The sequence below is a fragment of the Protopterus annectens genome, chromosome 4.part0, assembly GCF_019279795.1.
Source record: "Protopterus annectens isolate FY-2018-M chromosome 4.part0, PAN1.0, whole genome shotgun sequence".
Classification (NCBI taxonomy): domain Eukaryota; kingdom Metazoa; phylum Chordata; order Ceratodontiformes; family Protopteridae; genus Protopterus; species Protopterus annectens.
In genome coordinates this window covers 310,171,152-310,197,732 of record NC_056733.1, presented here as the reverse complement: position 1 = coordinate 310,197,732, position 26,581 = coordinate 310,171,152, and the positions used below count along the sequence as shown (strand labels likewise).

General features: G+C 41.1%; 1 protein-coding gene across 3 annotated transcripts in view; it reads right to left on the bottom strand.

Annotated features, from left to right (window-relative positions):
* TTC28 (tetratricopeptide repeat domain 28) overlaps window positions 1-26,581 on the bottom strand; it is a 1,879,863-nt gene that overhangs the window by 174,250 nt on the left and 1,679,032 nt on the right. For all 3 annotated transcript variants that reach the window (XM_044068299.1, XM_044068301.1, XM_044068300.1), the window contains one exon: window positions 25,337-25,516. In XM_044068299.1, coding sequence (XP_043924234.1) covers window positions 25,337-25,516 — 180 coding nt within the window. The remainder of the gene's footprint in view (window positions 1-25,336; window positions 25,517-26,581) is intronic.

Here is a 26,581-nt window from a genome sequence, read left to right as displayed (position 1 = left end):
CCCCCCCCCCCCATTTTTTTTTGGCTTTGTCCTCAGTTCTTGTGCAAAGACGGTGAGAGGTATCTAAGGAGCAATTACATCTAACTAGAAAACTTTACAAGCACATTAGACATGCAAACTGCTTTTCCAAAGGACAATTAGAAATTAGAATTGACTATGGCAGTCAAGAAAGAAAAGCATCTCTATACAACAAGACTCAAAATGAGACTTGATGTATTAGGGGAAGTCAGATGTTTGGCTTGTCGGAGCAAAATGGATAGGCATTTATGATTGTATGTGTATCCAGCTGGATGTACATAAAAACATTACACACACATTATTTTAAATACTATGAGAAAGCAACAACCTATTACACTGCATGCTTAGGCATAAATAAAACAATGATTTGATAATACCAAAGTCAATTTAAATTTTAAATTGTGAAGTAGCTGCTAAAGTTTGCACATTTTATTTATTTTCACCTTCTGCTCTAGCAAGCTGTAGTTACGAACACAGAGCAATCTCCTGAATTGCTTAAAGAGGAAAAGAAAGCAAACATGTCATGCTTCAATTAATATTATGATGGTGTCATGCCAGTGGCAAAAAATTATAACGGGAGGTGAAGGATAATGTAGGTCATTGAGGAAATAAACTGAGGTCCCATCTACTTGAATTGGTGGTAGCTCAGGTATATGTAAAAGATCCCATGGCACCTATCAAAAAGAGTAAGGAAAGTTCCCCAATGCCCTGGCTAAACTTCCCCTAGCAATATCAATATCACCTCTTGTCTCCCATGAAGAGAGGCTATTAGCCTAGTGGGACTAAACTGGTCAGCAAAGGATAAATAAATAATAAAAAAATAAAAGAATGCTAGAATTCAGAGAGTGCTATGAAGAGATGACTCTGGGGAATACATTTAAGGACTGGAAGCCATATGCTTGGGAACCATCCACATACACTCAAATGGGGCAGAACAGTAAAAGCAGGTGCTGAAAGCTCGACTGTATTAGAATGTTAAAGCAAAGGTCACTTTAAACCGAAATGAAGGCTGTGGGAGAGACACAGTAACATTGAGTATATAGAGAAAGTCAGGAGAGAAGACTGAATCTAAAGTACCAAGTTACAAAAGGCAATGGCAGGATATAGTGAACATATCCCTAATAAAATGTTAAAACCAACAGGTCAAGCCCAGCAAATGGCAATTATAAAAAATAGTGCAGTCTCAACACCATAAAAACTCAATGTTACACTACTAAAATGATTTACAGGTGTCCTAGCCCCTCTGCTTTATTCCACACCCCCTGATAACTGTATATACTGACTCTGAGGTCACTCTACCTCAGTTGACAGAGACATGTATATTCCATTTGTTTACCGGGTTAGTCTGACTGGACACAAGGTGACCGTTTTCCACGGAGGCCTGAGGAGAAAAGCTCCACATACATAGTAAAAAATTATAAAAAAAATAAAAATAATAAAAAAAATTATATAAGCATAGCTATTTTGTACAAAGAGCATAGAACATATAAAAGGAGTAAAAATCAGAGTTTTACAATTGATGCAGCATACAGTGGTTAGAATATTGAGAAACAATTAAGCAAGATATACAACAAATATAGAATTGCTTGAACAGAAATTCGAAAAGAAGTTTCTATAGATGATCAAGGTCATAAACTAGAAATTATAACTATAAAGGTGGCCTAAACACCTGGTTCACAGTACTATGCATTAAGTGAAACTACACAGTAAACCTGTGATCCAGATATGCTGAAAGTCAGGAACAGGTGAAATTAGTCTGGTTTTGTACAGGAACCTTTCCAAGTTTTGAATAGATCATCTTTTAGTAGGGATTTGAAAGTATGTTTACTATTTACCCTACCCCAATTCCCACCCACCCCTAGTGCATCTACTTTTATACTATCCCCTGCTCACCTGACCAATCTCCCCTCCAATCAGCATCCTCCGATAATTACACCCAACCACACCCAGGCTAAACTCCCTACCCAGTTGCCCAATGTTGAACCTACTATCCAACCCCTACCATACCTAACCTATTTACCTAAATCACATTACTGCTAAACACAATACCTCCACCCAAACAAATCATGCAGGGAATACTACCAGTACTGCTACTAACTCTCACTACTCTTGCCTACACCACATCTATATACACTAACATACCATTAAACAATACCTTCTATATAACACATATTTACACTCACACACCTACAAAGATATTGAAATCTGTTCCACACTATTTAATGATTGCTCATTTTATATATACAAACCACACACCACACTTCCTCTCAATAAACAAACAGTAACTAGAGTACATACAGACCTAGCATTTGCCATAAAACTCAGTCTGTTCCTTAAAAAATATCTACTAATTTCAGGAGACATACACCCCAACCCAGGTCCAGACAAAAAAATTATCCCACACAAACAGAACTCAGACCTACTTATTATTAATCTAAACTCAAGAAGTATATCCAAAAAACGACATAACCTACATGCATTCATAGTTCACTACTCCCCTGATATAATAACCATTACTGAAACCTGGCTAAAACCCACCACCCAAAATGAAGAAATACTCCCCTCAGGATATAACATCCTAAGACTAGACAGGGAGGCCAAAAAGGGAGGCGGAGTTGCAATTGTATTTAAAAACACATTTAACCTCCAGCCTCTGAGTACCCCACTGCCCAAATTTCTGAATACTGAAATATTAGGCTCCATTATATCCCTCAAAAACAAAAAGAGAATCAACATCCTCTGCAGTTATATTCCTCCAGGAAATAATTCTCCCACAATAGAGGAAATTTTACAATGGGCTACAACCAACCTTCCCCAATAAACTATCCTGTTAGGCGACCTAAACCTAGACTGGCTAGCCTGCAACTCCAACAATCCTTCCAACCATATTAGCTTGTTTGGATTCTCACAATTAATCGAAGAACCCACCAGGGTTGACAAAAAATCCAAAAAACATTCCATACTCGATTGGACTTTAGTTAATTTCCCCAAAGAAAATTATCATGTGGGCTGCCTACTCGATGAACTCAGTGACCACTACCCCACATTCCTCCTTTGTAAATAGGTAAACATATCCAAACCCATACTATATAAAGAAACTAGAGATGACCACAAGTTAAATCCGCAAATTCTTAACAGCATGCTACAACAATGCAACTGGCACCCACTACAAACTCTAGCATTAAACCAGGCAGTAGAGTTCTTCAATAGTACTTTTATGAATGTTGTAAATACAGTAGCTCCAATTAGGAAACTTAGAACTAAAGTTAATTATGCCCCTTGGCTAAATAAAACCACAATAGCCTTACTAAAAGCAAGAGACAATGTCTGGAAAATCTGGAAAATGAATAATACCATACAAGACAGACAAAAGTATCAACAACTTCGGAATCAGGCCAAAACACAAACAAAAATGGATAAACAAAACTACTTCCTACATATCCAAAACAAACATCCCAAAAACCCTCAAAAGTTCTGGCAAGCTATCAATTCCATTCTGAAACCTGGAAAAACTACCACCCCAACTCCCAGCACTAATACTGACAATGACAATATAGCTTCTCAATTTAACTATCACTTCACAGAATCTATTTGGTTATTATCCACCCCAGCTATCTAACAATGACTCTACAATCACCCCAGTTATAGATAACAATATATACCTTCCTTTTCATTCTGACCTGTACCAACCTCCACAGTTAAAAAATTACTCTAAAAACTGAAACCTACCACTCTTGCAGCAGATGGTCTACCCACTAATTTCCTAAAATTAGCTGCAGAGTCCCCAGCCTACCCTGTCTCAATTTTTATAAACTGCTCCAGACGAGAAGCCTACATCCCCCAACTATGGAAAGTGTCATATATTATTCCCCTACACAAAGGCGGCAACTCCTATGAGCTATCAAACTACCGACCCATTGTTATCTTATCCCCCCTTTCCAAGCTCCTGGAGAAATGTATTCACTCCCAAGTGATGCACTTCTTAATCTCACATAATCTCCTCTCCTTCACACAGCATGGCTTCCGTCCAAACCATAGTACAACTACTGCTCTTCTCTCCTTTACCAAACAGGTTAACCATCTTAGAAACAACAACAACTTTGTATCAGCCATATTCTTAGATCTCTCTCAGGCATTTGACATGGTTCCATATAACCTACTTTTAGACACTCTATCCACCATGTCCTTTGCCCCCTCCACTACTGCCTGGTTCAAAAACTACCTCTCTGAGAGAAAACAGTCAGTCAATTGGCAAGGTGTACTATCACCCCTACTACCCTCTACCATAGGTGTTCCACAAGGATCAATACTGGGGCCTTTACTATTCACCATTTTCACCAACAAACTACATACCTCCACCTTGCATGCATCACTGGTACAATATGCAGATAACTCAACCCTAATCTGCTCAGCCCCATCCATAATTACTCTACAAAAGCTAACCCAAGAGTCCTTCTGCTCCGTGGAAAAATGGATTGCTGATATCCAACTAATTCTAAACCCCAACAAGACCAAATTGCTTCTTTTCACCCCCAACAAATCCAGAAAAACACCTGCTTCCTTCACTATCACCTCCAAAATGGAACCACAATCTCTCCCTCCCCCCATACTAAGCTACTTGGTGTTGAAATAGATAAGGACCTTAATTTTGATGTCCATATCTCTCAAACCATTAAAAAAGTACATAAAAAACTAGGAACGTTATACAAACACAAAAACTTCCTATCAGACCAAGCACGAATCACCCTAGCCCAAACCCACCTTTTGTCTACCCTATTGTATGCATCACCAATCCTAACCCATATCAGGAAAACAGACCTAGACAAACTAGAATCTTGTTACAATAAGATTGCAAAATTCACAAATAACTCCACTTTTAGAAGCCACCACTGTCTTGCCCTAAAGGAGCTACAGTGGTTAGAACTCCCTCAAGTAATCAGTTACCACCAACTAGTGCTCACCTTTAACATACTAAACAATCCCCACAAAACTCCAGACCCTAAACCAACTACTGAACCAATATTCAGCAAACCATTCACTACGCTCATCTAACAAAACCCTGCTCTGCATATCCAAAGCCAACAATACTGCAGGGAAAGCTCTTTTCTCTCATACAATCACTAGGTAATGGAATAACCTCCCCCAAAATATCTCTTCTGCATCATCTATCTTACTGTTCAAAAAGTTACTTAAGTCACACCTCTTGCAATCCTGGCTCTGTCCTTGCATCACATAATGCTTTCCTGCTCTCCACCAATTCTTCCTACATTCCTCTCTTCACTGCTCACTTTCTCTTTAATACTGTTTCCAAACACTGCCATACATGGCCTACCATGTATAAATTATGTCTTCTGTGATATATCTTTTGATAGCACTGGTAAATATGGAGTTTTTCTCCCAATTTCTGCCATCCAGGGTCTACTATGTTTAAATTAAGTTTGGTTGGAAAAAAAACATTGTAAATTTTATACTGACTGTAAGATTCTATTCTTCTGATTGTAAAATTAACAGTGTACATATTATTTGATATGGAGCTTTTCTCCCCAGGCCTCCGGTGTAAATGGACCTCGTTCCAGTCAGACTTTCCCGGTAAACAAATGTAAAATAAATAAATAAATAAATGAATTTAGACATCTAATGTCAGGTGGTAGAGAGTTCCAGGCCTTAGCAACTGCATAGGTAAAAAGAGATTGGCCTGAGCTATGTAAACAACTGGTAACAGTCAGTGGGGCAGTATTGGAAGATCTTAGTTGATGCGCAGTATTATGGAAGGTGAGCAGACCAGTGAGGGCAGGTATTTTATTTTGTTGGTATAGGAGTTGATGGGTCAGGAGAAGTTGATTGTACTTTAGCAGGTTAGGGAGTTCTAACCATCCTAGTTGTCTTAAGGAGAGGCAGTGATGAGAACGAAACTTAGCACTGGTTGCAAATTTTGAGATTTTATTGTAGCAGGTAGATAGTTTCAGAAGGTCAGATTTGTTTACGTTAGTTACAACTGGGGAAGCATATTGTAAAGTGGAGAGTAGATGAGTACGAGAGATAGTGATTCAGGATTCCTGTATGAGAAAGCTCTTGCAGCAGTAGAGTGAACCTAGTTTTTTATGAACTTTGGCAATTTCTGTGCTATATGTTTGTTGAATTTTAGGTTTTGGTCAATAGTAACACCTAGGAGCATGGCTTGGGTTACTGGTGTGATAAGGGTATTGTTGGAGGATGCTATTGTGAATGGCGAGGTAGGGGTGAAAGTTTTGGATGGGTGGAAGATCATGATTTGGGTTTTAGATGGGTTTATTTTGCTGCTTGTGTATCTCTGCTACCTTTAAACTACAACAAAAAGAAAAAAAAAAGAAAAAAATCTTGCTTTTTTCCCACTTTCTGAAAGTTAAGAAAGTTCAGTTACAGATTTGCTGTTCTGAACTGTTTGGAAGTTTCTAGAAGGCCAGTGCTTGCTTGGGCTAAAGGGAAGTCACTGTGTTTACCAGTGGGAGTGGTTAACACTGAACAGCCTGCCTATCCCTGGAGGAGTGGTTACTACCTAGAAGCTGTAGTTTTATTGGCCATTTTGGGTCAATTCTAAACTCCTTGATCTGTCTCTCTTAAAACCCGGCTGCCTCGTGGTTTTGGTGTCTTTTCAGGCTTGCTAGTTGTTGCTGAAGCACCTACCAAGGGGAGAAAACACTGAGAGAAGAAAAGAAGCCACTTTTGTGATTTTAAGTATTTTCTTCTGATTTTTTGTTAAGTTTTACTGCTTTTCCGCCTACTTTTTGGCATTTTCCGGCTTGCTAAAGTTTATATCTGTAACAGTAATAGTACTTGGAACACATCTAGAGCCTGTTTACTGCATTTCCTGTGTTGCACTTAATTTAAAATAGTTTTTTTTCTCTAAAAACTGCATTTTACCTGATTTTGGCCTAGCACTCAAGTGTGGGGTCATTTATTGCACTGTTGTGATTATTTTGCTGCTTGTGTATATCTGCTACCTTTAAACTACAACAAAAAGAAAAAAAAAAAAATCTTGCTTTTTTCCCACTTTCTGAAAGTTAAGAAAGTTCAGTTACAGATTTGCTGTTCTGAAATGTTTGGAAGTTTCTAGAAGGCCAGTGCTTGCTTGGGCTAAAGGGAAGACTCTGTGTTCACCAGTGGGAGTGGTTAACACTGACCAGCCTGCCTGTCCCTGGAGGAGTGGTTACTACCTAGAAGCTGTAGTTTTTATTGGCCATTTTGGGTCAATTCTAAGTTCCTTGATCTCTCTCTCTTAAAACCCTACAACTCTCTTTTTGTGCAGTTTTGCGCACTGAGCAGTGTCGGGCAGCGCCGCCTAAACAGGTTTAAACTATTCCAGGCTCCACAAAGTCTGCTCTTCACTTTTTCCCTTAGAAGTGTTCAAACTCTCAAAGTAATCATTCTATTCTCTTTCTAAAGCCCTGCACTTGCTCAGCTCTTATAAGGAAACACTAACTAACTAAAGCACTACACCCTCCTTGACTTCTCATAAGTATTAGGCTCCTGATTGGTCCTTCCTGATCAAGTGAGAAATCAGTTCCCTTCCCTAATCTGATCAGTAAAAAAACAGTTCCCTATACTAATCTGGTATGTCCAAGGATCAGTTTCAAGGTTACTCTCCAGTCCAGCTGGTGAATCTGGGAATTTTGAGGCAATGTTACAATTGCCTTATGTACACAGACAACCCTCTCCTCCTTCCAACAAACTCTAATACATGTGAGAGATGCAGTTACACAACCAAAATGCAGGCAGAGCTCTCTCAACCCAAGACTGGCACAGTCAGTCAGGAGGAAAAGGTAACCACCCACACCACAAATCCAGTCTCACACAGACCTATTGCATCTGCATACCCAACACATAAACACACAAAAACATACTTGGAGGCTCTAAATAAAAATCTGCCTAAACAGCAAAGACCTCCTAAGCAGATATCCAAGCAACAGCCACCCCTCAACAATACCCACAAATCACATATCTCACAAAATCAGTGTGCCTCACAGTCACAGCCCTTAAGGCCAAACAACACACCAAATACACTTGTTATAGGGGACTCTATTGTCCGGCACACTGACGTTCCGCTCACCAGACTGAACAAAGAGAAGGTCACTGTAAGCTGCCTGTCGGGTGCCAGGATCCGCCACATAACGCAAGCACTCAGGTCATTCCAAAGCAAGTACAAGTATGACTCCGTCATTGTCCATGCTGGTGTGAAAGACCTGAGACCTCCCTGGACTACATGAAAAGAGACATAGAGGAGCTCTCTGACCATGTAGCCCAGGCTGGTATGACCCTGACCTTGAGTAGCATCTTGCCCTCACCAAGAATGATGCCACAGTATAAAGACAAAATGATCAGTTTCAACAATTGGCTAAAGTATTGGTGTCATTCAAAGGGGATCCAGTGTCTGTCAGCCTGAGATGACATGCTCGACAAGCCACGTTGCTTCGCTAGGGACGGCTTGCACCTGTCACCCTTAGGCTTTTGTATACTGGCCAAGGCTCTTGCCACCCCCATAGTGCCTTTTTTAGGCAAGGCTCAAAGGACAAACCCACCTCCATAGACATCCCAAGAATAAAAAAACTAAGGGTAATGCTACTCAATGCCAGAAGTCTAAACCTCAAGATGCATGCACTCGAAGCTCTCCTCAGTATGGAGAAAATCGATGTCTGTGCAGTAACAGAAACCTGGTTCAAGGCTCCTGAGAGCACCCCAGCACTACCAGGTTATAACTCATACCATGCGTTTCGACCCCAAAACTCGGACTGAAGCACAAAAGGAGGGGGAGTATCTATATTCATCAAAGATACCTACACCTCCAGGTTAGTGGCACTGCACGAAGCATCGGAAACCATCCATGTGCAACTAACAGCGGGCAAAAGTGCCTTTCAGTTTGTAGCCTGCTACAGAACACCCTCCCTATTACAGGAACCCCACTTGGCATTCCTGAGAACACTGGAGAATATGAAGGTCTCTCCAAACACTATGTTATTGGCTGACTTCAACTACCCAAACATTGACTGGGAAAACTACTCAAGCCCAAACACCCTCGCCCAACGGTTCCTTGAGTTTATAAACTCTAACGCAATGGAACAACTGGTCACCACTCCCACAAGAGGGAACAACATATTAGACCTGGTCAACACCAACATGGGGACTCTTTGTTCCACACCAGAGGTAAACCCCTCATTGGTAAGATCAGATCATAAATAAATTTCCCTGGACATCCATATCCCGTCCCCACCCCCCAGCCAAGGAAATCACTGTAAAGAATTTCTCAAAAGCCAGCTTTGCACTTTTCAGACTGAGGTGGAATCCTTCAAAGCCCCTGGGCCAGAGGATAATACAGCCCAATCCACAGAATCCTTTACAAATGCATTCTATGAGCACCTGCAGGAATGCATGGATCATGCTATCCCAAATAAAACCAAAACTCACTCCTCCAAAAACAGGAGACCGGTCTGGTGAACCCCAGCCATAAATAAGCTATACAACAGGAGGAGGAAGCTACTACATGACAGAGCAAAATCCCAAAAAGGAAAGGCATCTCTGATCAGTATTAGCAAGAAACTTCGATCCCTCATAAAATCATCAAAGGCCAGTTTCGAAAGAAAAATTGCCCTAGACACTAAAGATAATCACAAGGCCTTCTTTAGTTATGTCAGGAACATGGGCAGAAACTCCCAGATATGCTCTGAGTTGTTGCATAACGGTACAAAATATACCGAACCTATAGACATAGCCAACATCCTGGCAGACAGATTCAGTGCAAACCCCCCCCCTTCCCCCCAAAGGAGCAAATGCTTATCCAAACTGAATGTAACCTCCCTGACATCACAGATGCACAGGTGAAAGCTGTGCTCTCCAAAGCAAAAAACACAGCATCTATGGGACCGGATGGTGTCCCAGGCTGTGTCTTACACGAGCTCCAAGAAGAACTGAACCCTCACATTAAGTCACTGTTCAAACTTAGCCTTACTACAGGATATGTACCCAAAGAATGGTACACAGCTACAGTGGTCCCACTCCACAAAGGTGGTGCCACAACGGACCCCGGAATCTATCGCCCCATAAGCCTGACTAGTCTGGTCTGTAATGCTATGGAGCGTATTATCATGGAACTCATAAACAAAGACATTGGGAGCCTCCAGACACTGGACCCTACCCAATTCGGCTTTGTTAAGGGCAGATCTTGCCTCTTAAACCTAGTTGATTTCTTTGAAACAGTTACCAAAGCCATAGACGAGGGCAAGGTAGTCCACACAGCCTACCTGGACCTCGCAAAAGCCTTTGACACAATACCCCACTCGGGCATCATAAATAAGGCTTACCAGCTTAACTATCAAGCCCTATATCACAAGATGGGTTGCAAATTGGCTCAGAGATAGAACCCACATGGTCAGAATCGCAGGTGCCATGTCCGAATCCAAACCATTTACAAGTGGCATCCCACAGGGCTCATTTCTGGGACCTCTCTTGTTTGGTATATACTTCTCTGAGGTTCAGGCTAACACGAGGGGATTATGGCTGACAAAGTTCGCAGATGACTGCAAACTGGGGGCCATAATCGAATCTCCAGCTGACACAAGCATCCTCCAATAGGGTCTCACAGAGATGGATGCTTGGTGCCAGAGCCATGGCCTCAAGCTAGATGCTAAAAAGTGCATAGTAATCCCCTTTGAGAAAAACAAGGTGCCCACAAATTACCACATAGGTGGTAATCCATTAAGTACAGAAGAAGTAATTAGAGAATTGGGGACCAACGTAGATAGTAATCCCTCCTTTGATAATCACGTTGCCAAAGTGGTTAGAAAGACCTTCTATATAGCCCACCTTATCACGAAAGGGTTCACATCTAGATCAAGAGAGGTCATTGTGCCCCTCTACTCGTCACTCATCAGGCCCATAATTGAATACAATGCCCCTTTTGGGATGTACCTTACCCGACACCTGCAGCAACTGGAGAGACCCCAAAAGTACCTCACCAAGAGGATCATGGGCTACAAACAGATGTCCTATGCAGCTTGACTAAAGAAACTCCAGCTCTACTCAGTTGCTTACCGCCTACTCAGAGGCGATCTATGCCTGATATACAGAGCCATGTCAAACCCAGAATTAATGGACATGCTCCACCTCAAAAAATCCAAGTCCCTTAGAGCTACACGCTCCAGGGACCTAAACCTCAGCACAAAAATAAATAGGACATGCTGGAGGGACAGATTCATTTCCCAGAGGCTCCCCTCACTCTGGAATAGAATCCCAATTCATGTTAGACATAGTCCCTCGCTGACCCTCTTCAAGCGAAATCTGGACGCGTGGATGGGAAATCACAAATTCACCCCTGGGATCTCTTCTGTGTCCCTGCTAGACAGAGGCACAGTAAACTAATCTTAAAAGGGTATGTTCTGTGACCTACTTTACAGAGGCACAGTAGGCTAATCTAATAGGGAGGTGGAAGCCAAATACACTTTGGCTAGGCTTATAAATGCCCTAGGACCTATGGACCTATGAACCTATAGTATGAGTTGGGAGGAATTTAGCCATTTTTCCATAGCAGTGAAGGCTTCCTGGGCTTTGTCTTGAAGTAATTGTACAGAAGGGGGCTGAGCAAATAAGGGTGGAGTCATCAGCATACTGTACCTCCGAGGGGAGGTTATTGGTAAAGATGGAAAATAGTAAGGGACCAAGAATGGATCCTTGCGGCACACCTTGTCCCACTTGGAGGAGAGGGGAGAGAGAGTTATGCCATTTAACAGCTTGTTGCTGGAGGGACAGATCATTTTTAAACCACAGTAGAGAGGAGTTATCCAGATTGAGCTCACAGAGAATAGATAGTAATTTGCAGTGGGATACCATGTCAAATGCATTTGACAGGTCTAAGAAGACAACAGATACTAAGTTACTGAGATTTCCTTGTTGGGTGATGTGGTCAGCAAAGGATACAAGGGCAGAGGTGATACTATGGTTTGGCCGAAATCCATGTTGGGAATTTGCTAGCAGGTTATATTGAAGAAGATGATTCAGTAGTTGGGTGTGTACACATTTTTCTAAGATTTTTGATAGAGGAGATCGTACAGCTATGGAGCGATAATTACTAAGTTCTGTCGAGGATCCACCTTTGTCTAGGGGGACATAAGAAATTTTCCAGAGAGAGGGGACAGTATGTTCAGCTATGGATCTACTGATAAGTATGGAAACAGGGTAGGCGATGGCAGAGGTGGCAATCCTGAGGTAATCAGCAGGGAGTTTATCAGCAGCGAGAATGGTGGGTTTCAATTTGCACATGCTATGGGTACCTGCTGAAATTACAAGGGCCAGAATTATAATTCTCATAATAATTAGACTGTGTGTGACACAAACAGACAATATATATGAATTCTGAGTCTGTGGCACCTTGGATTGACAATATATAGTGATTGCAGAGTTGATATCTACAAGTAGCAGGGTGTTCTACCTCCCACACTGTGAATACATGGGACATGGCCACCTGAAAAAAATGACAATGCAGTACAGCAAAGTTTCAATATTCACTGCATTTCCTTCTGATCACAGCTTATGTTTTGAAGCTGAGGACTCACAATCAGGAGTGAAACACTTCTGAAAGGGAGCCATGTACTACTGGGTTACAGGACACAGAATATAATGTCATCCATATTCAGTGGAACCATGAAAGGGATACTCTTCAAATGGTTTATGTAGAACAGTGTACTTGGAATAGGACCAGTTATACAGCGAAATGGGTTGGGAACAGGAAGTAGGATATCCTGGGTCACATGGTGTGGTATACAGACCACCACATCCAAAAAAAAAAATGATATATGACGCAGAGGCAATATTATGTGATTGACTTGGAGTAGGAGAACCAAAGTCGCAAGAAACTTCAATCTCTCCAGCAGTAATCTAGGAATTATTCATGTCCAACATAATGAGGGAGAGACAAATGGTAGAAGCATTGCTTAATCAACTGAATGTGAAGACCAAAGCAAGCGACTGGGATAATGAGGTTCAAGCAATAATCAGTGCACAGAAGGAAAAGGTAGTAACAGTGATCAAAAATGGTAGGTGATCAATGATTCCTGAAGCAGGTGGGGGATTAAATTGATCTCGGAGTACAGTAGATGAGATGCAGTTTAGTAGAAAACATAAAAGTAGTACTATGAATGGTTTGAGGAAATAATATCAGTAAAATTGTAGAGGTGAACCACAGAGGGAGTAAAATGAGATTTTAGATTCTGTACTGAGACTGAGGAGGAGGAGGGGACATGTGGAACGATGAGGGAAACATGCTGTTTAACGTTAAAGGTAAGGAGTTTTAAGAGAAAGATAAATAAAACAATAAAAAGTGTGTGAGGAGTGATGCTGGAGGTGATTCTGAAAGAACAGAAAACTTTCAGGAGCAGGAAAATGGTGGCCAACCTTGAATAAAATATCAATGGTCCTTAGAAAGAGGTTGATTGAAATAGTGAGGAATACAAATAATAAACAATATCTTTCAGATAATAGGGAAGCATAACAGGATTTGGCATGAAGTTGGGTACTGGGTTAAAAGAAAAGAAGCAAATTCTTTAACTTCACATTTACAAAGGAGAGGTTACATTACCAATGTGGGAGGTGAATCTTCTGGGCAAAGATGGAGAAATAAATAAGTGCTGCACACAGCCCCCAAAGTCTGACCCCAGAAATATATACTTTTTTTTGTATATTCATTACAAGCTCTTAGATGTTCACCTATTCAATCTAATTACATGTGATGCAAGTTCCAGGGTACAACACGGATACCATTACCAAATCAACCATCAGCTGGGAAGCCACTTCACACACACATACCTCACCACCAAAACAAAATAAAGCCAGATGTCTCAAACCTTGCTATATTGGACCCTACTGTTCTCTACATTCCAGTTAAGCAGACAGGGTTTAAAAAGAGAGTATTAGCACTGCTTGTCCACTCATATCGACCTGGCCCACATCTTTTCTTGGTGGTACAAATGCTGCAGGTTCTCTCCAGTGCACTTGACTGATTACCATTTCTGGTTGTTCACCTATGAATGTGCAAGCTGCTGTGAAAGTATTTGATTGCAATCACCTGATGTTTAGGGCCCCTTCTTTATTACCCCCAACCGACTTTTTCCTTCTTGGTGGCCCACTAATATTCTTCCATACAACCTGATTATTCACTTCTTGCAGTACGAACAGTAATATGTCTACATCCAAAATGTTGTACTGCCCACCATGTGTGTTAATGTGGAAGAAACTAAAAGTTTGGTTGGGTATCCCAAAAGGCACCCTATTGCATTTACGAGACATGTAAGTGTGAGCCTTGGAATTAAAAAAAAAAAAAAACTCAGGAGAACAGCATATGCTGAATATTACTGGTCTCCTTTGAAGATGTTTTGCAAGGGAGCAGGCCACATGCTCCCCAGCCATATGTATATCAATTCTGACAGGGCCATACCCTGGAAAAAAGTACAGTTGTGTACCTACCATAAATGTAGATGTTGGAGTGTATTCACTGTTGCAGTCATTACTCTTGGGTTATCCTGTTGGCAGGCTACCCGCAGTCGGCCGGAATTCCAAAGTCTAGGTCCAGCGTAGGTTGCTGTTACCTCTTCCCTGACATCAGTGTGCCAGGGGTATAAAAGATGCAGCCGACGCCATTTTCTTCAGTTTGTCTTGCCCCAGATATCAGGTGCCCCCAAAATGGTAGGCTAAAAATATTATGCCAATAATTATGCATGCAGTAAAATAAACATGTCCTTCATCTACAAGCCAATACACCACATAGGTTGTATAAGATAGAGATGTATAGGTAAGTCCCAGCAAAGAAAAGGGGGATGGAGGGTGGGTAACCTGGACTGCAACAGTGAATACACTCAAACATCTACATTTATGGTAGGTACACAACTGTACTATGTTCATCGTGTTTCACTGTTGCAGTCATTACTCTTGGGTTGAATCCCAAAGCTAAGGCTGGGTGGCTGGGTCTAAATAGGATTAGGAGAGGCTATAAGGCCTTGCAGAACTGCAGTGGCGAAGCCTGCTCTGGATTTAGCATAGAGAGGTAAATGGTAGTGCTTTGTAAAAGTGTGCACTGAACTCCAAGTTGTAGCCTCTAAAATGTCTTTGGTTGGTACTCCTCTGAGAAAGGTGCTGAAGTGGCTGCTGCCCTGGTAGAATGAGGCCTAATGCCCTTGGGCACTGATTTGCCATGTTGTGAGTAGCAGAAACAAATGCAGTGGCCTATCCATTTTGAAATAGTTTGTTTTGAGATAGGCTTTCCTTGCGATCCTGCAGCATATGCCACTAAAAGTTGCTCAGTGTTTCCGAAAGCTTTAGTTCTGTCCAAGTAGAAGTGTAGTTGTCTGTGTATGTCCAAGGAATGCAGAAGTCTCTCACCCTTATTCTGTGAGTTTGGATAAAAGGTAGGCAAATGAATGGTTTGGTTAAGGGCCACACTGGACACTACCTTAGGCATAAATGTTGGGTTCGTCCTTACAGAAACCCTGTCTGGATGGAAAATGATGAAAGTTTCCACAGCCATGAGTGCCTGTAACTCTGAAACTCATCTTGCAGAGGTTATTGCTGGGAGCAGAGCTGTTTTCCAAGATAAATACTTTATATCAGCTGTATTGACTGGCTCAAAAGGCGGCAGTGTGAGTTTTTCCAAGACATAATTGAGGTCCCATGCAGGCATTGGGGCTCTCCTTGGAGGTCTTATGTTTTTGGCCCCTCTGAGGTACTGCCTTAACAATGGATGGGAAAAAATAGGAGGTTCCGTATTGTAATGAGCTGAAATGGCAGAAGCATGAATTTTAATTGATGAAAAGGATAGGCCTTTGTCCAGCATCTCAGTTAGGTATTGTAAAATCTGAGGAATATTTGGTACAGATGTGTCAATTCCTTGTACCTGGTTCCAAGCACAGAATTTTTTCCATTTTTCTGCATAAGATTTTCTGGTACTGGGCTTCCTGGCCTCCAAAATAACATCCATCACTGCTTTAGAGAGAGGTGTGCTTTGAATGGTTACATTATCCACCATGCTGCCAGATTTAGGTTCCTGAGTTGGCTGTGCAGAATTTGATTGTTTCGCTGGGTCAGTAAGAGAGGAATTAGAGGCAATGTCCAGGCTGGGCCTTGAGACAAGCTTTTTAGGATTGGGTAACAGTGCTGGCGTGGCCAGTCTGGGGCAATCAGAATCATTCTTGGCTTCTCTTGTCTGACCTTTAGGAGTACCTTGGGGAGGAGAAGCAGAGGAGGAAAGGCATATACTGTTAGACTTTTCCAGCTGAATGACAGAGCATCCACTTTCCATGCTTGCTTGTGATAAGTCCTTGTGCAGCATTTTTGTAGTTGACAGTTGTGAGGGGAGGCAAATAGATCTATGCCTGGGCATCCCCATTCCTTTGTTATCATGCTGAAGACTTGTGGATCCAGTTTCCACTCATAGGGATCCGTAAGGTTTCTGCTTAGTTCGTCTGCCAGAGTATTGTTCTTTCCTGGCACGAATTGTGCTTGCAGGTGTACTTGATAAGTCAATGCTGTGTTCCACAAAGTCATGGCTTGTCTGCAGTGGGGGTAGGAATGTGTGCCTCCCTGCTTGTTTATGTACCACATGACTGTAGTATTGTCCGTCCTTATCAGTAGTTGTCCTGGATGGAGTAGATCCTTGAAAGCTGTGAGGGCATTCTGAACAGCTAGCATCTCTTTTTGATTGATATGTAGATGCATTTGGCTTGTGGACCATGTGCCCTGAATACATTTTCCTGCCATGTGTGCTCCCCAGGCATAATCTAATGCATCTGTTGTTATTGACTGCCTGGCTGTGGGTAGATTGAATGGCTATCCCTTGTTGAGGTGACAGGCATGAGCCCACCATCGAAACTCCTGTTGCAGGCAAGGAATGAGGGTAATTAATGCTCCCAGGCTTTGACAATGTTGAATCCAGACACTTTGTAGGTACCATTGAAGTTTCCTCATATGCAGTCTGGCATATGGAATTAGTAGAATGCAGGATGCCATGAAGCCCAAAGCCTGCAGAATTTTTCTTGCAGATAACTGGGTCTTTGTTGCCAACATTTTGAAGTAAGAAGTTAGTTGCCTTTGTTTGTCTGGCGTGAGATAAGCCATCTGGGCAGTTGTATTTAAGCTTGCACCCAGGAATATTATCTCTTGAGAGGGTACTAGTTTTGATTTCTTTTCGTTTACTGTGTACCCCAGGCAAATAACTAATCTTTTTACGAATGCCAGATGCTTTAGTAGAGTGTCCTTGTTCTCTGCTTGTATAAGGCAGTTGTCCAAGTAAGGATAAATTTGAATTCCTCTTTGTCTGCAAAATGCAATTACTGGTGCCAGGCATTAAGTGAAGACCCTGGGTGCAGTAGATAAGCCAAAGGGCAGTGCATAGAATTGGTAGTGCATTGAGCCAGCTATGAATCTGAGGTATCTTCTGCAAGATTGTCTGATTGGTATATGCAGGTATGCCTCTTTTAGGTCCAAAGTTACAAGCCAAGCCCTCTTGCCGAGCATGGGCAGAAGCTGCTGCAGAGTTAACATTTTGAATTTTGGAATGTCCAGAAATGTGTTTAGAAAAGACAGGTCCAGTATTGGTCTCCAGGCTTTGTCCTTTCTGGGGACCAAGAAAAGTCTTGAGTAAAATCCTTGTCCATGCTTTTGCTGTGGTACTTGCTGAATGGCCCTCATTTGGATAAGGAACGAAACTTGTTTTTGTGCCTCTGCCCATTGATTGTGTGGCAGGTTTGGCATACCTTTTGCCTTTGGCAGGGTGTGAAAGTGGAACCTGTAGCCCTGGGACACTATATTCAATACCCATTTGTCCTGGGTGATCATGTGGCAATTTTGAGAGAAAAGTGCTAGTTTTCCCCCTAAGGGGGCTGCAAGAAGATAAGTGCTTGGTGCTGGCAGAGGCAAGTCATTGGGACTGTTTCCTGTATGGCTGTGCTTTGTCTTCTCCACTTTTGGAGGTAGAAGCGCCCCACTGTTTAGGCCTGTATGAGTCCTGGGCCTGGGATCTGCCTCTGGGACATCTGTATCTGCCTCTTTGTGGCCTGTCTGACACTGGAAAGGACCAATTCTTTGTAGGCCAGTTCCTGCTAAATTTTGGTGGCTGAACCTGTAAGAAATCCTTTACTGTTTGCATAGATTTTGCTTTGTCCTCCATTTTCTTCAAAACCTCCTCTGCTTTAACACCAAATAAAGTATCATGCTGTAATGGAGCATCTAATAATTTTGCTTTAACATGATCAGGCAGATTTTGTTCCTTTAACCAAGCATGCCTCCTAATGACAGAACCCGTAACTGCGGCCCTGCAGGAGGCCTCCAGAGAATCAAAACCACATTGCAATGTATGCTTTCCCACTTGTTCAGTTGCATGCAATAAATCCTGTATTTCCTTATTTTCTGTACAATCAGAATTAGTCAATATTTTCTGTTTTAACAGTGACATTAAGTATTGCTGATATTTAATCATATGAATTGACAATTTAAAGCCCTCACAGCCAAAGTAGCAGAAGTGTAAACCTTTTTCCCCCATCTGTCTAGTGCCCTTGAATCCCTGTCAGAAGGGACAGGGTTTTTTTTGCAGTAGCGGCCTTAACCCCCTTGGGACCCTGAGAAATAGTTTCTGGGTCAGCAGCTGGGTTTTTATAAAGAAATTTATGCGAATCGGGAACCCTGTAGTATCTATCTGGTTTAACAGGAGCTGGAGGTAAGGAGTCTGGAGAAAGGCCGGACTCTGAAAATACATCATCTACAATGTCTAGCACAGGGGGAACAGCAAGAGGCCTGTGCTGAGAAAGTAAAAGAAAATCTCTAAGCCTTTTCTTTGATTCTGAGTAATCTTGGCTCTCCCAGTGGAAGTGCTCCCTCATGGTATGAAGGGTTTGCCCAAAAGAATAATCCTCAGGAGGAAGGGCTGAAGGAATGGATTCTTCAGCATCATAATCCTCATAGGGAGGAAGAGAGTATTCCTGTACTGAAGAGAAGTCAGAGGAAATGGAAACCTGATCTAAGAGTCAGAGTTTGTCTCTTGCCTAGGCCTCTTGTCAGGAGGGGGGTGGGAACCCCTGATTTAGGTAATAAGGTCTTCGGCCATTTTGAGCATCTGTTTTGTAGGCATGGAAGTCTGTCCTGGAGAATGCTGCACTTGTTTCTTTGTCTTTAAAGCTGCTGTAGTCTTTGCTTTTGAAGCTGAAGTAGGCTTTACATATAGCTGTGTAGGTCTAAAGACACCCTGAGAAGCCGATGCCTGCTCAGCGGCTCCGGACCCATCTGAGGGAATGATTTCCGAGTGTCCAATACCCTGAGTATCCAGAGGCCTAGCTGGCTCCACGTGGGAGTAGTCAGTGGCCTGTGGCTCTGAGGTAGCGGGTATTAGGGACTGCAAAAGCACCTCACTGAGAACTGGCGAACCGGTGACTGGCTTAGCGGAAGCCTCGTTGTTGGTTTTGGATCTCAGATGCCTGTCCTTCTCTTTTTCCTTGCGTTTTTTAGAAACTCCGGTTGTCGGCTGTTCTAACGGCATAATGTAATTGAATTTTCGGCCAAAGTAATGATAAGCAAAATTAAACCGACGCTTAATAGTGCGTTTGTTGAATCTAGCACAAAACCGACAGCTAGCAACATTATGATCAGGGCCTAGGCAAGGAATACAGTAAGAATGATAATCCTTATGAGGTATTTGCTTTCCACAAGATATACAATTGTTAACTTTTTCTGACATCGGTCTGGACCAAGAAAAAAGTTTCCCCAATGGGGTACTTAGCTTTAATGAAGACTTCGGATATGAAATTCGTCTGCGAAAATCTCAGGAGTCGGCCGACCAGCACTTGCGAACTGCTTTTGCTTCGGGCACCATGTGGCTAGAAAGACTGAAGAAAATGGTGTCGGCTGCATCTTTTATACCCCTGGTGCACCGACGCCGGACCTAGACTTTGGAATTCTGGCCGACTGCGGGTAGCCTGCCAGCAGGATAACCCAAGAGTAATGACTGCAACAGTGAAATACGATGAACATGGAATATTCTGAGTAATAGCAATTTTGGACTCTGTAGTTTAAGACATTTGTGGTCATTCATTCTCACTATTTTTGGGCCAGCACTAACAAGAATTAGAATATCAAATGGTTACCATTCCAAAATGGACTATGGAGTGGTCTTCCTGTTTTAATAAAGTTCTAAGATCAGGCATAAAAGTTTTGCTTATAAAAGAGGACAAAGAGCATGAACATGTGGCTTTTGGATACATTATACATATGAAAAAATATGAGAAACCCCTAACAGTGAAGACAGGCTGTCTTGATAACTTGTGATCATGTATGGTCACGTGAGATAAACTGCAGTGGTAGTGGTGGAGGGCAGCAGTTGTTTACTTGCACAGGTGTGAGTAAATATAAGAAGTGGGCAATTAAAACTTGCTATTTCCATCAAAGTGAGGGCTGCAGATCTCATTCTTTTGGGAAAATAGAGTTCTTGAATTACTGCACTGTACACGGACAACTGCATGGATTCATGTAGCAAAGTCTATACCGGGCAAGTGTGATCAAGATTCTACAAACGCAATACTATTAAGATGGAAACAGGGATTGTAGTGAAGCTAGCATTTTTGGACTTCAGTGAGATTTCTGATATTTCCTCAAAAAAGACTAGCAAGGAAATTAAAGGGTATGAGGATGATCTCAAAATGGAGGAATTGGCAGAAATGACTGAATGAAAGGAAGCAGAAGGTGGCAGCTAGGGAACAATGCATAAAGAAGTCAGTAAGCAGTCATGTGCCAGAGTCTGGGATAAGGAATAGTCATTCACACAGTGAATTAAATAACAAAATCATCCTGTCTGCTGGTGACATTAAAACTGGTATGTTGGCTACGGTGCACTAATATGCAATAGACCTGGTGTAACTTCCAGAAAGGGAAAATAAATTAAATCTGCTGTTTGACTTAAGCATGCAGGAAGAATCCCTGGAAAATAAATATAATATTCCAGTTATTTTTATGTCTCTAGACATGATGAATAATCTTTTGTGTATACAGTCACACAACCTGGAATCATACCAACTTTGTGAAAGCATAATGTAAGGGGGGGGAACGCAACAACCCCCAAGTGTAATTCACTGCTACACAAAGTACTGATAAACTTCTTTTGGAATAGTTTGTCCACTTCTGGAAGCCATACAAAGGGAAAAAAGACAATCATTAGCCTGGTAAAAAAATTATGTTATACAGATAGTTTCTTAAATTGCCCATGTAGCTAATATGTATGTTAGTTATGGAAAAAGAAGGCAACAAAAAAATAAAAAACAACCAAACCACTGGCTATTTAAGGTTGATTTAAGAAGTCACTCTTTCAGTAAGAGAGATTGATGGTCTCAGACCTAAATGCTGGAATCATTGTAGTACATGTTAACAGAGTTAAACTATTAACAAAAAAGAAAAAAAAAAAACACTACTTGACAAAGTGGCAATATGAAGACAACAGCAAAATGACAGCTTCACTGGGTAGGTCATCTAATGTTGTCATGGATTTTCTTGGTTTGGTCACATTTAGTAGTAGACTGCAGACAAAATACAGGGAGGGATGTTTCTGGCAAGACTCAAATACAGCTAACTTGGAAACAGTGCTTGGAAAGTGCACTTATTGCATGCAGGAAGATCTTTGTCTTAATAAGCAAATGAGCAAAAGTTAAAGCATGCACTAGAAATGCCATTCTGTAGAATTTTAGTAACAGTCATAACCAATGTAGACTCAGTGGCAATCATCGTATTCAAGAATAGGAAAGGCTGTGTGCTGTAGCTTACAAGCTGCTTTTTGTTGTCCACAGTTCCATTCCTTGTGTAACTCTAAAATAGCCACTTAACCAGACAGTGCTCCTCTATGGAGTCTGAGAAAAGTGCATGAAGATCAGTATGCTACCCCAGTTAAGAAATACAAAATAATAAAAGGATAAATAAAAATGTAGATATGTGCAATTGAAAGCATGCAACATGTAAAAACACACAATTCTGGACATATACATTATGCAGGTATTAAAAAAACACACACACGCACACATACAAAAAGCAATGTGTCAAATATCACAACCAACACAACCGCCCCCCCCCCCCAAAAAAAATTTTGGAAAAATGTAATCCAGCTACTAAAATCCACCAAAAGGCTACCCCCAAACCAACCACCCCTGACACTAAAGTTCCCATCGAAACACAATTCATCTCCCACTTTGTGATCTCAGTTTTATCCTTAGTATCACAGGACAGTTCCTACCTCACTATCCCCCCCTCTCCAACACAAATAACACTAATACAAGCTTTACCCTCAAAACAGTTTCCACCACTTCAATCAAAAGCATGCTCTCCAAACTAAAAGCCATACCAACAGCAGCCGACCTATTCCCCAGCTATTTCCTGAAACTCACAGCAGATGCTATTGCTATCTCCACTCTCATAAACAGATCAGTTGTTGAAAACTATGTGCCCAAACTCTGGAAAATATCCTATGTTACACCCATACATAAAGGCGGGACCTCCACTGAACTTAATTACCGACCCATTGCTTTACTCTCCCCCCTGGCCAAAATCCTAGAAAAATGCATCCATGCCCAGGTGCTAAAATATCTCCTAGACAGCAACATTCTGTCACCTACTCAGCATAGTTTCAGACATGCCCATAGTACCAATACAGCCCTCCTCTGCTTCATAGACACAGCAAACCATCTCAAATATGAAGGCCTGTAGGTGGCGACTCTTTTTTTTGGATATGTCCAAAGCATTTGACAAAGTCTTGCACCAAATCCTGCTACACTAAACCAATATCACCTATCAAATTCTACTCTTACCTGGTTCCAAAGCTACTTAACTGACAGGTACCAAGCTGTAAAATGGGAAAATTCTCTCTCTCCTCAGCTGCCCATAACTATAGGAGTCCCACAGGGTTCTATCTTAGGACCACTACTATTCACAGTCTTCACAAATGACTTCCATACCTCCACACAGCATGCATCTATCATGCAGATGATACTACCTTAACCTGTGCTGCACAAAACATTCCCACCCTCCTGCAAACAACTCAGCTAGCATTCTCTGATGTTGAAAACTACCTTACCAAAGCCCAACTTATCCTCAATCCAAAGAAAACTCAGCATATGATTATAACCAGTTCTAACAAAAACACTGACAACAGTCAATTCACTATCTGCTCCACAAATGCTACTCCAATCGCTCCAGTGGCACAGGCTAAGCTATTGGGAATAACCATAGACTCCCACCTAAAATTTTATAGTCATCTCAACTTAACTATTAAAAAAGTGCATGCCAAACTGGGGTCGCTCTACCGTATCAAACCACTTCTTACCAACAACACAAGATCAGCCATTGCTCGCTCCCAACTTCTATCCACCCTACTCTATGCATCTCCCATTCTGACTAATCTCAACAAAACTGAACTAAGCAAAATGGAAGCCTGCTATAACAGAATTACCTGCTTTGCTGCAAATTGCTCATATAGAACACATCACTGTACTGCTTTGAGACAGCTCCACTGGCTTGAACTGCCCATCCTCCTAACTTACAATCATCTCTGCCTCTGTCATTCTGTTACCTCCCCAATAAGTGTCCTGTCCTCAAAAACCTAGTACAACTTAACTCAGCTAAAAGGCCTCTTAGATCATCAAGCAAACTACTACTAGAAGTCACCAACAGCTACAATAGCTTTGGAGACGCACTATATAGTAGTTCAATGGCTAAAAATGGAACTCTCTCCCCACCAGCATACAAAACACATTGTCCAAAGCCTTCTTTAAAAACCTCATTAGGCAACATCTCAAACAAAGTTGGCAGTGCCATGACTGCTCCCCAGGCTAGTGAAAGCAGACAAGGTAAACGTACTAAACCTAGAGTACTTGATAATAGTTTTCACTCTTACTCACAAACACTGGCTAATGTACAGTGTATGTACTGTACCTGTGTACTATGTATGTATTCTACCTAAGTTCCAAATTTTAGCTGTACACCACAAATCTATTAATTACCTTCATTTTTAAATTAATATTTTCTTGTTTGTTCTCTCCACTGTAACTGTTGATGTGCTGCATATCACTGTAAAAACATGTCTATTGTAATTTGTGTGTATAGTTATCATGTCTAAATATCTAAATGTATCTGTAATTTTTCTATGTGGAGCTTTTCTCCCAGGGCCTCTGCTGAAAAAGGGCCTTTTCGGCTCAGTCGGACACCCATGGTTAACAAATATAAAATAACATAAAAATAAATAAAATTCTCTAGACTGACCCTGTAGACATAAAACACCACTTGAGAAAATAATAGGCACATTAGGAATATGCTGTGATTTAACTATGACAATATGTCTTAGACATCTAAAAAAGCTGTACAGCTAAGAGATGATAAACAATTACATTTGTCCTACAACAAAAATAGTTCTGAAATCAGATAAAACACATGTAATTTGAGACATATTCATTTCATACAAGCAGAGTACCCAGCAGTAAAGCAAAATACATATATCACCTGTGTTTAGAGTACAAAGGATATAATAACAATACACTGAATCAGCATACATAACTACAGACTGTAATGAAGACACAAGGATCATTCTATGTTTTTTATATGTATTTATAAATATACAGGTAGATAAACAGATATAGACAAACATATATAGATAGATATACCTTCTATATACATATGTATATATACATATACACACACACACACACACACACACACACACACACACACACACACACACACACACATTCAACCACCCATATATAAAGTAAAAATTTTGAGCTTCTGATAATTTTTATAGTTGAAAAGGTGTTGAAAGGGTTACATGTTTTAAGAGCTTTTGCCATACAGTAAAAATGGTGGACTAACAGCAATACTGCACCAAGTTCATGAATAAGATTTAATCACTGTCTGCAGTACAACATGACACAGGAAATTGTTTGAAAAGTAACATGCACCACTGCATTCCATGGAAGCAGGTAAAGGTCTAATGTGAGAGACACCTACTGAAGTGTTATTTTTCTAAATCCCTTATTTCAAATTTAGGTAGGAGCAGTCTTTCCTTGATATATGTCTACTGCCAAAAAGCTTCCCGTTTCTATGTATGCTGAGCAGCACAATAGTCTTGCTAGCAGATTTTGTGGATTAAACTTGCATGCAAAGCTAAACTAAACCTAATGCAAATCAAGCAGACATAATTTCAGAGTTGATTTTTGATCATTTTAGTCGCAGAGGAAGTAGCGAAATACATAGGTATAGACATAGAGGTTACAGACACCTGACATCTTACCTTAGCATTTGGGCTGAGAGATTTGATTGATGGAACAGCAATCAGGCTGAAGCGTTCATAGAGATATTCATTGGAGGAGCTTCCTTTCAGAAGAGCAAAGGGGATGAGGTAAAGTTCCCCCTCCAATACCAATACCAAATGCCGATGCCGACCCACAGGGCCACTGGAATGCATTAATCCCTGAAATGAAGACAAAAACAGAAGAACAGCTCTTGATTCCATTCTAGTTCAGTTTTGGTGTAGAATGGTTTATTTTTTTCATTCATTGCATTAACGTATTATGTTTTGTCCTGGTAACTTGAAATGAAAGATCTGTGCCACAGTTATTTTCCTATATGAATGTGATTTTTTTTAAGTAATATATCATAAAGATGAGCTACCTCACCTGATATTCAAAATGCATTCATAAAACCATAACAATTCTGTAAAGAGATGTATATATTTTTTAACCACATTACAGATGTTAATGACCAGGTAAGTAATCCAGACCAAAGTGTTAATTAGATATGCCATTTACATATTAGATGAATATAACAATAAAGTGCAAAGACACTTAATTTCATGAAAGCTTTTTGTGCTGACACTATGCCATTACCTCACTGCTCTACCATGACATAAAAGCATGGTACAACTTTTATCATGCCAAACTTTCACAGCACAGACTCAAACTTCCAAAGTGCACAATACGTCAATATATATAGGCAGCCAGTGTAGCCATCTTCCTGTCACATGGCATAACAAAAGATGAACAGAGATGCTGTCAGACTTGACCTACTAAAGCACCTTTTTAGAAACTAATATCAGCCTACCAGTGAATCTGATGTGTTTTCATCCATGATTCTAATAACTGCTTTAGGAAATGGCATAAGACACCAAAAAGCCCATCACATGGGGAAGTAAAGGCAATCATCGATATCATCAACCCCTCTACCCTTTACGAATTAAGGGTAATACTCCTCATGTGACTGATCTCAAAAGAGGACCAGAAATCCAACATGACTGATCTCCAAAGAGGAGCAGAAACTCAGGTTGTAGTGAGTGCTTCGCGGAATGTGTCCATAGAAGTGTATTAAATATTTGGGTTTTTCTGCCAGATCAGAAAATGTCATTCTCTCCTTTTGTGAAAAATAAGTCATTCAGATTTGCACTTCTGGATTGTGGCAAAGGCTCCCTCACTAGGACTTCCAAAACTACTGCAGTCAATATCATTCTTCTGTTCTTGCTCCTATATGCCAGCAGCACCAT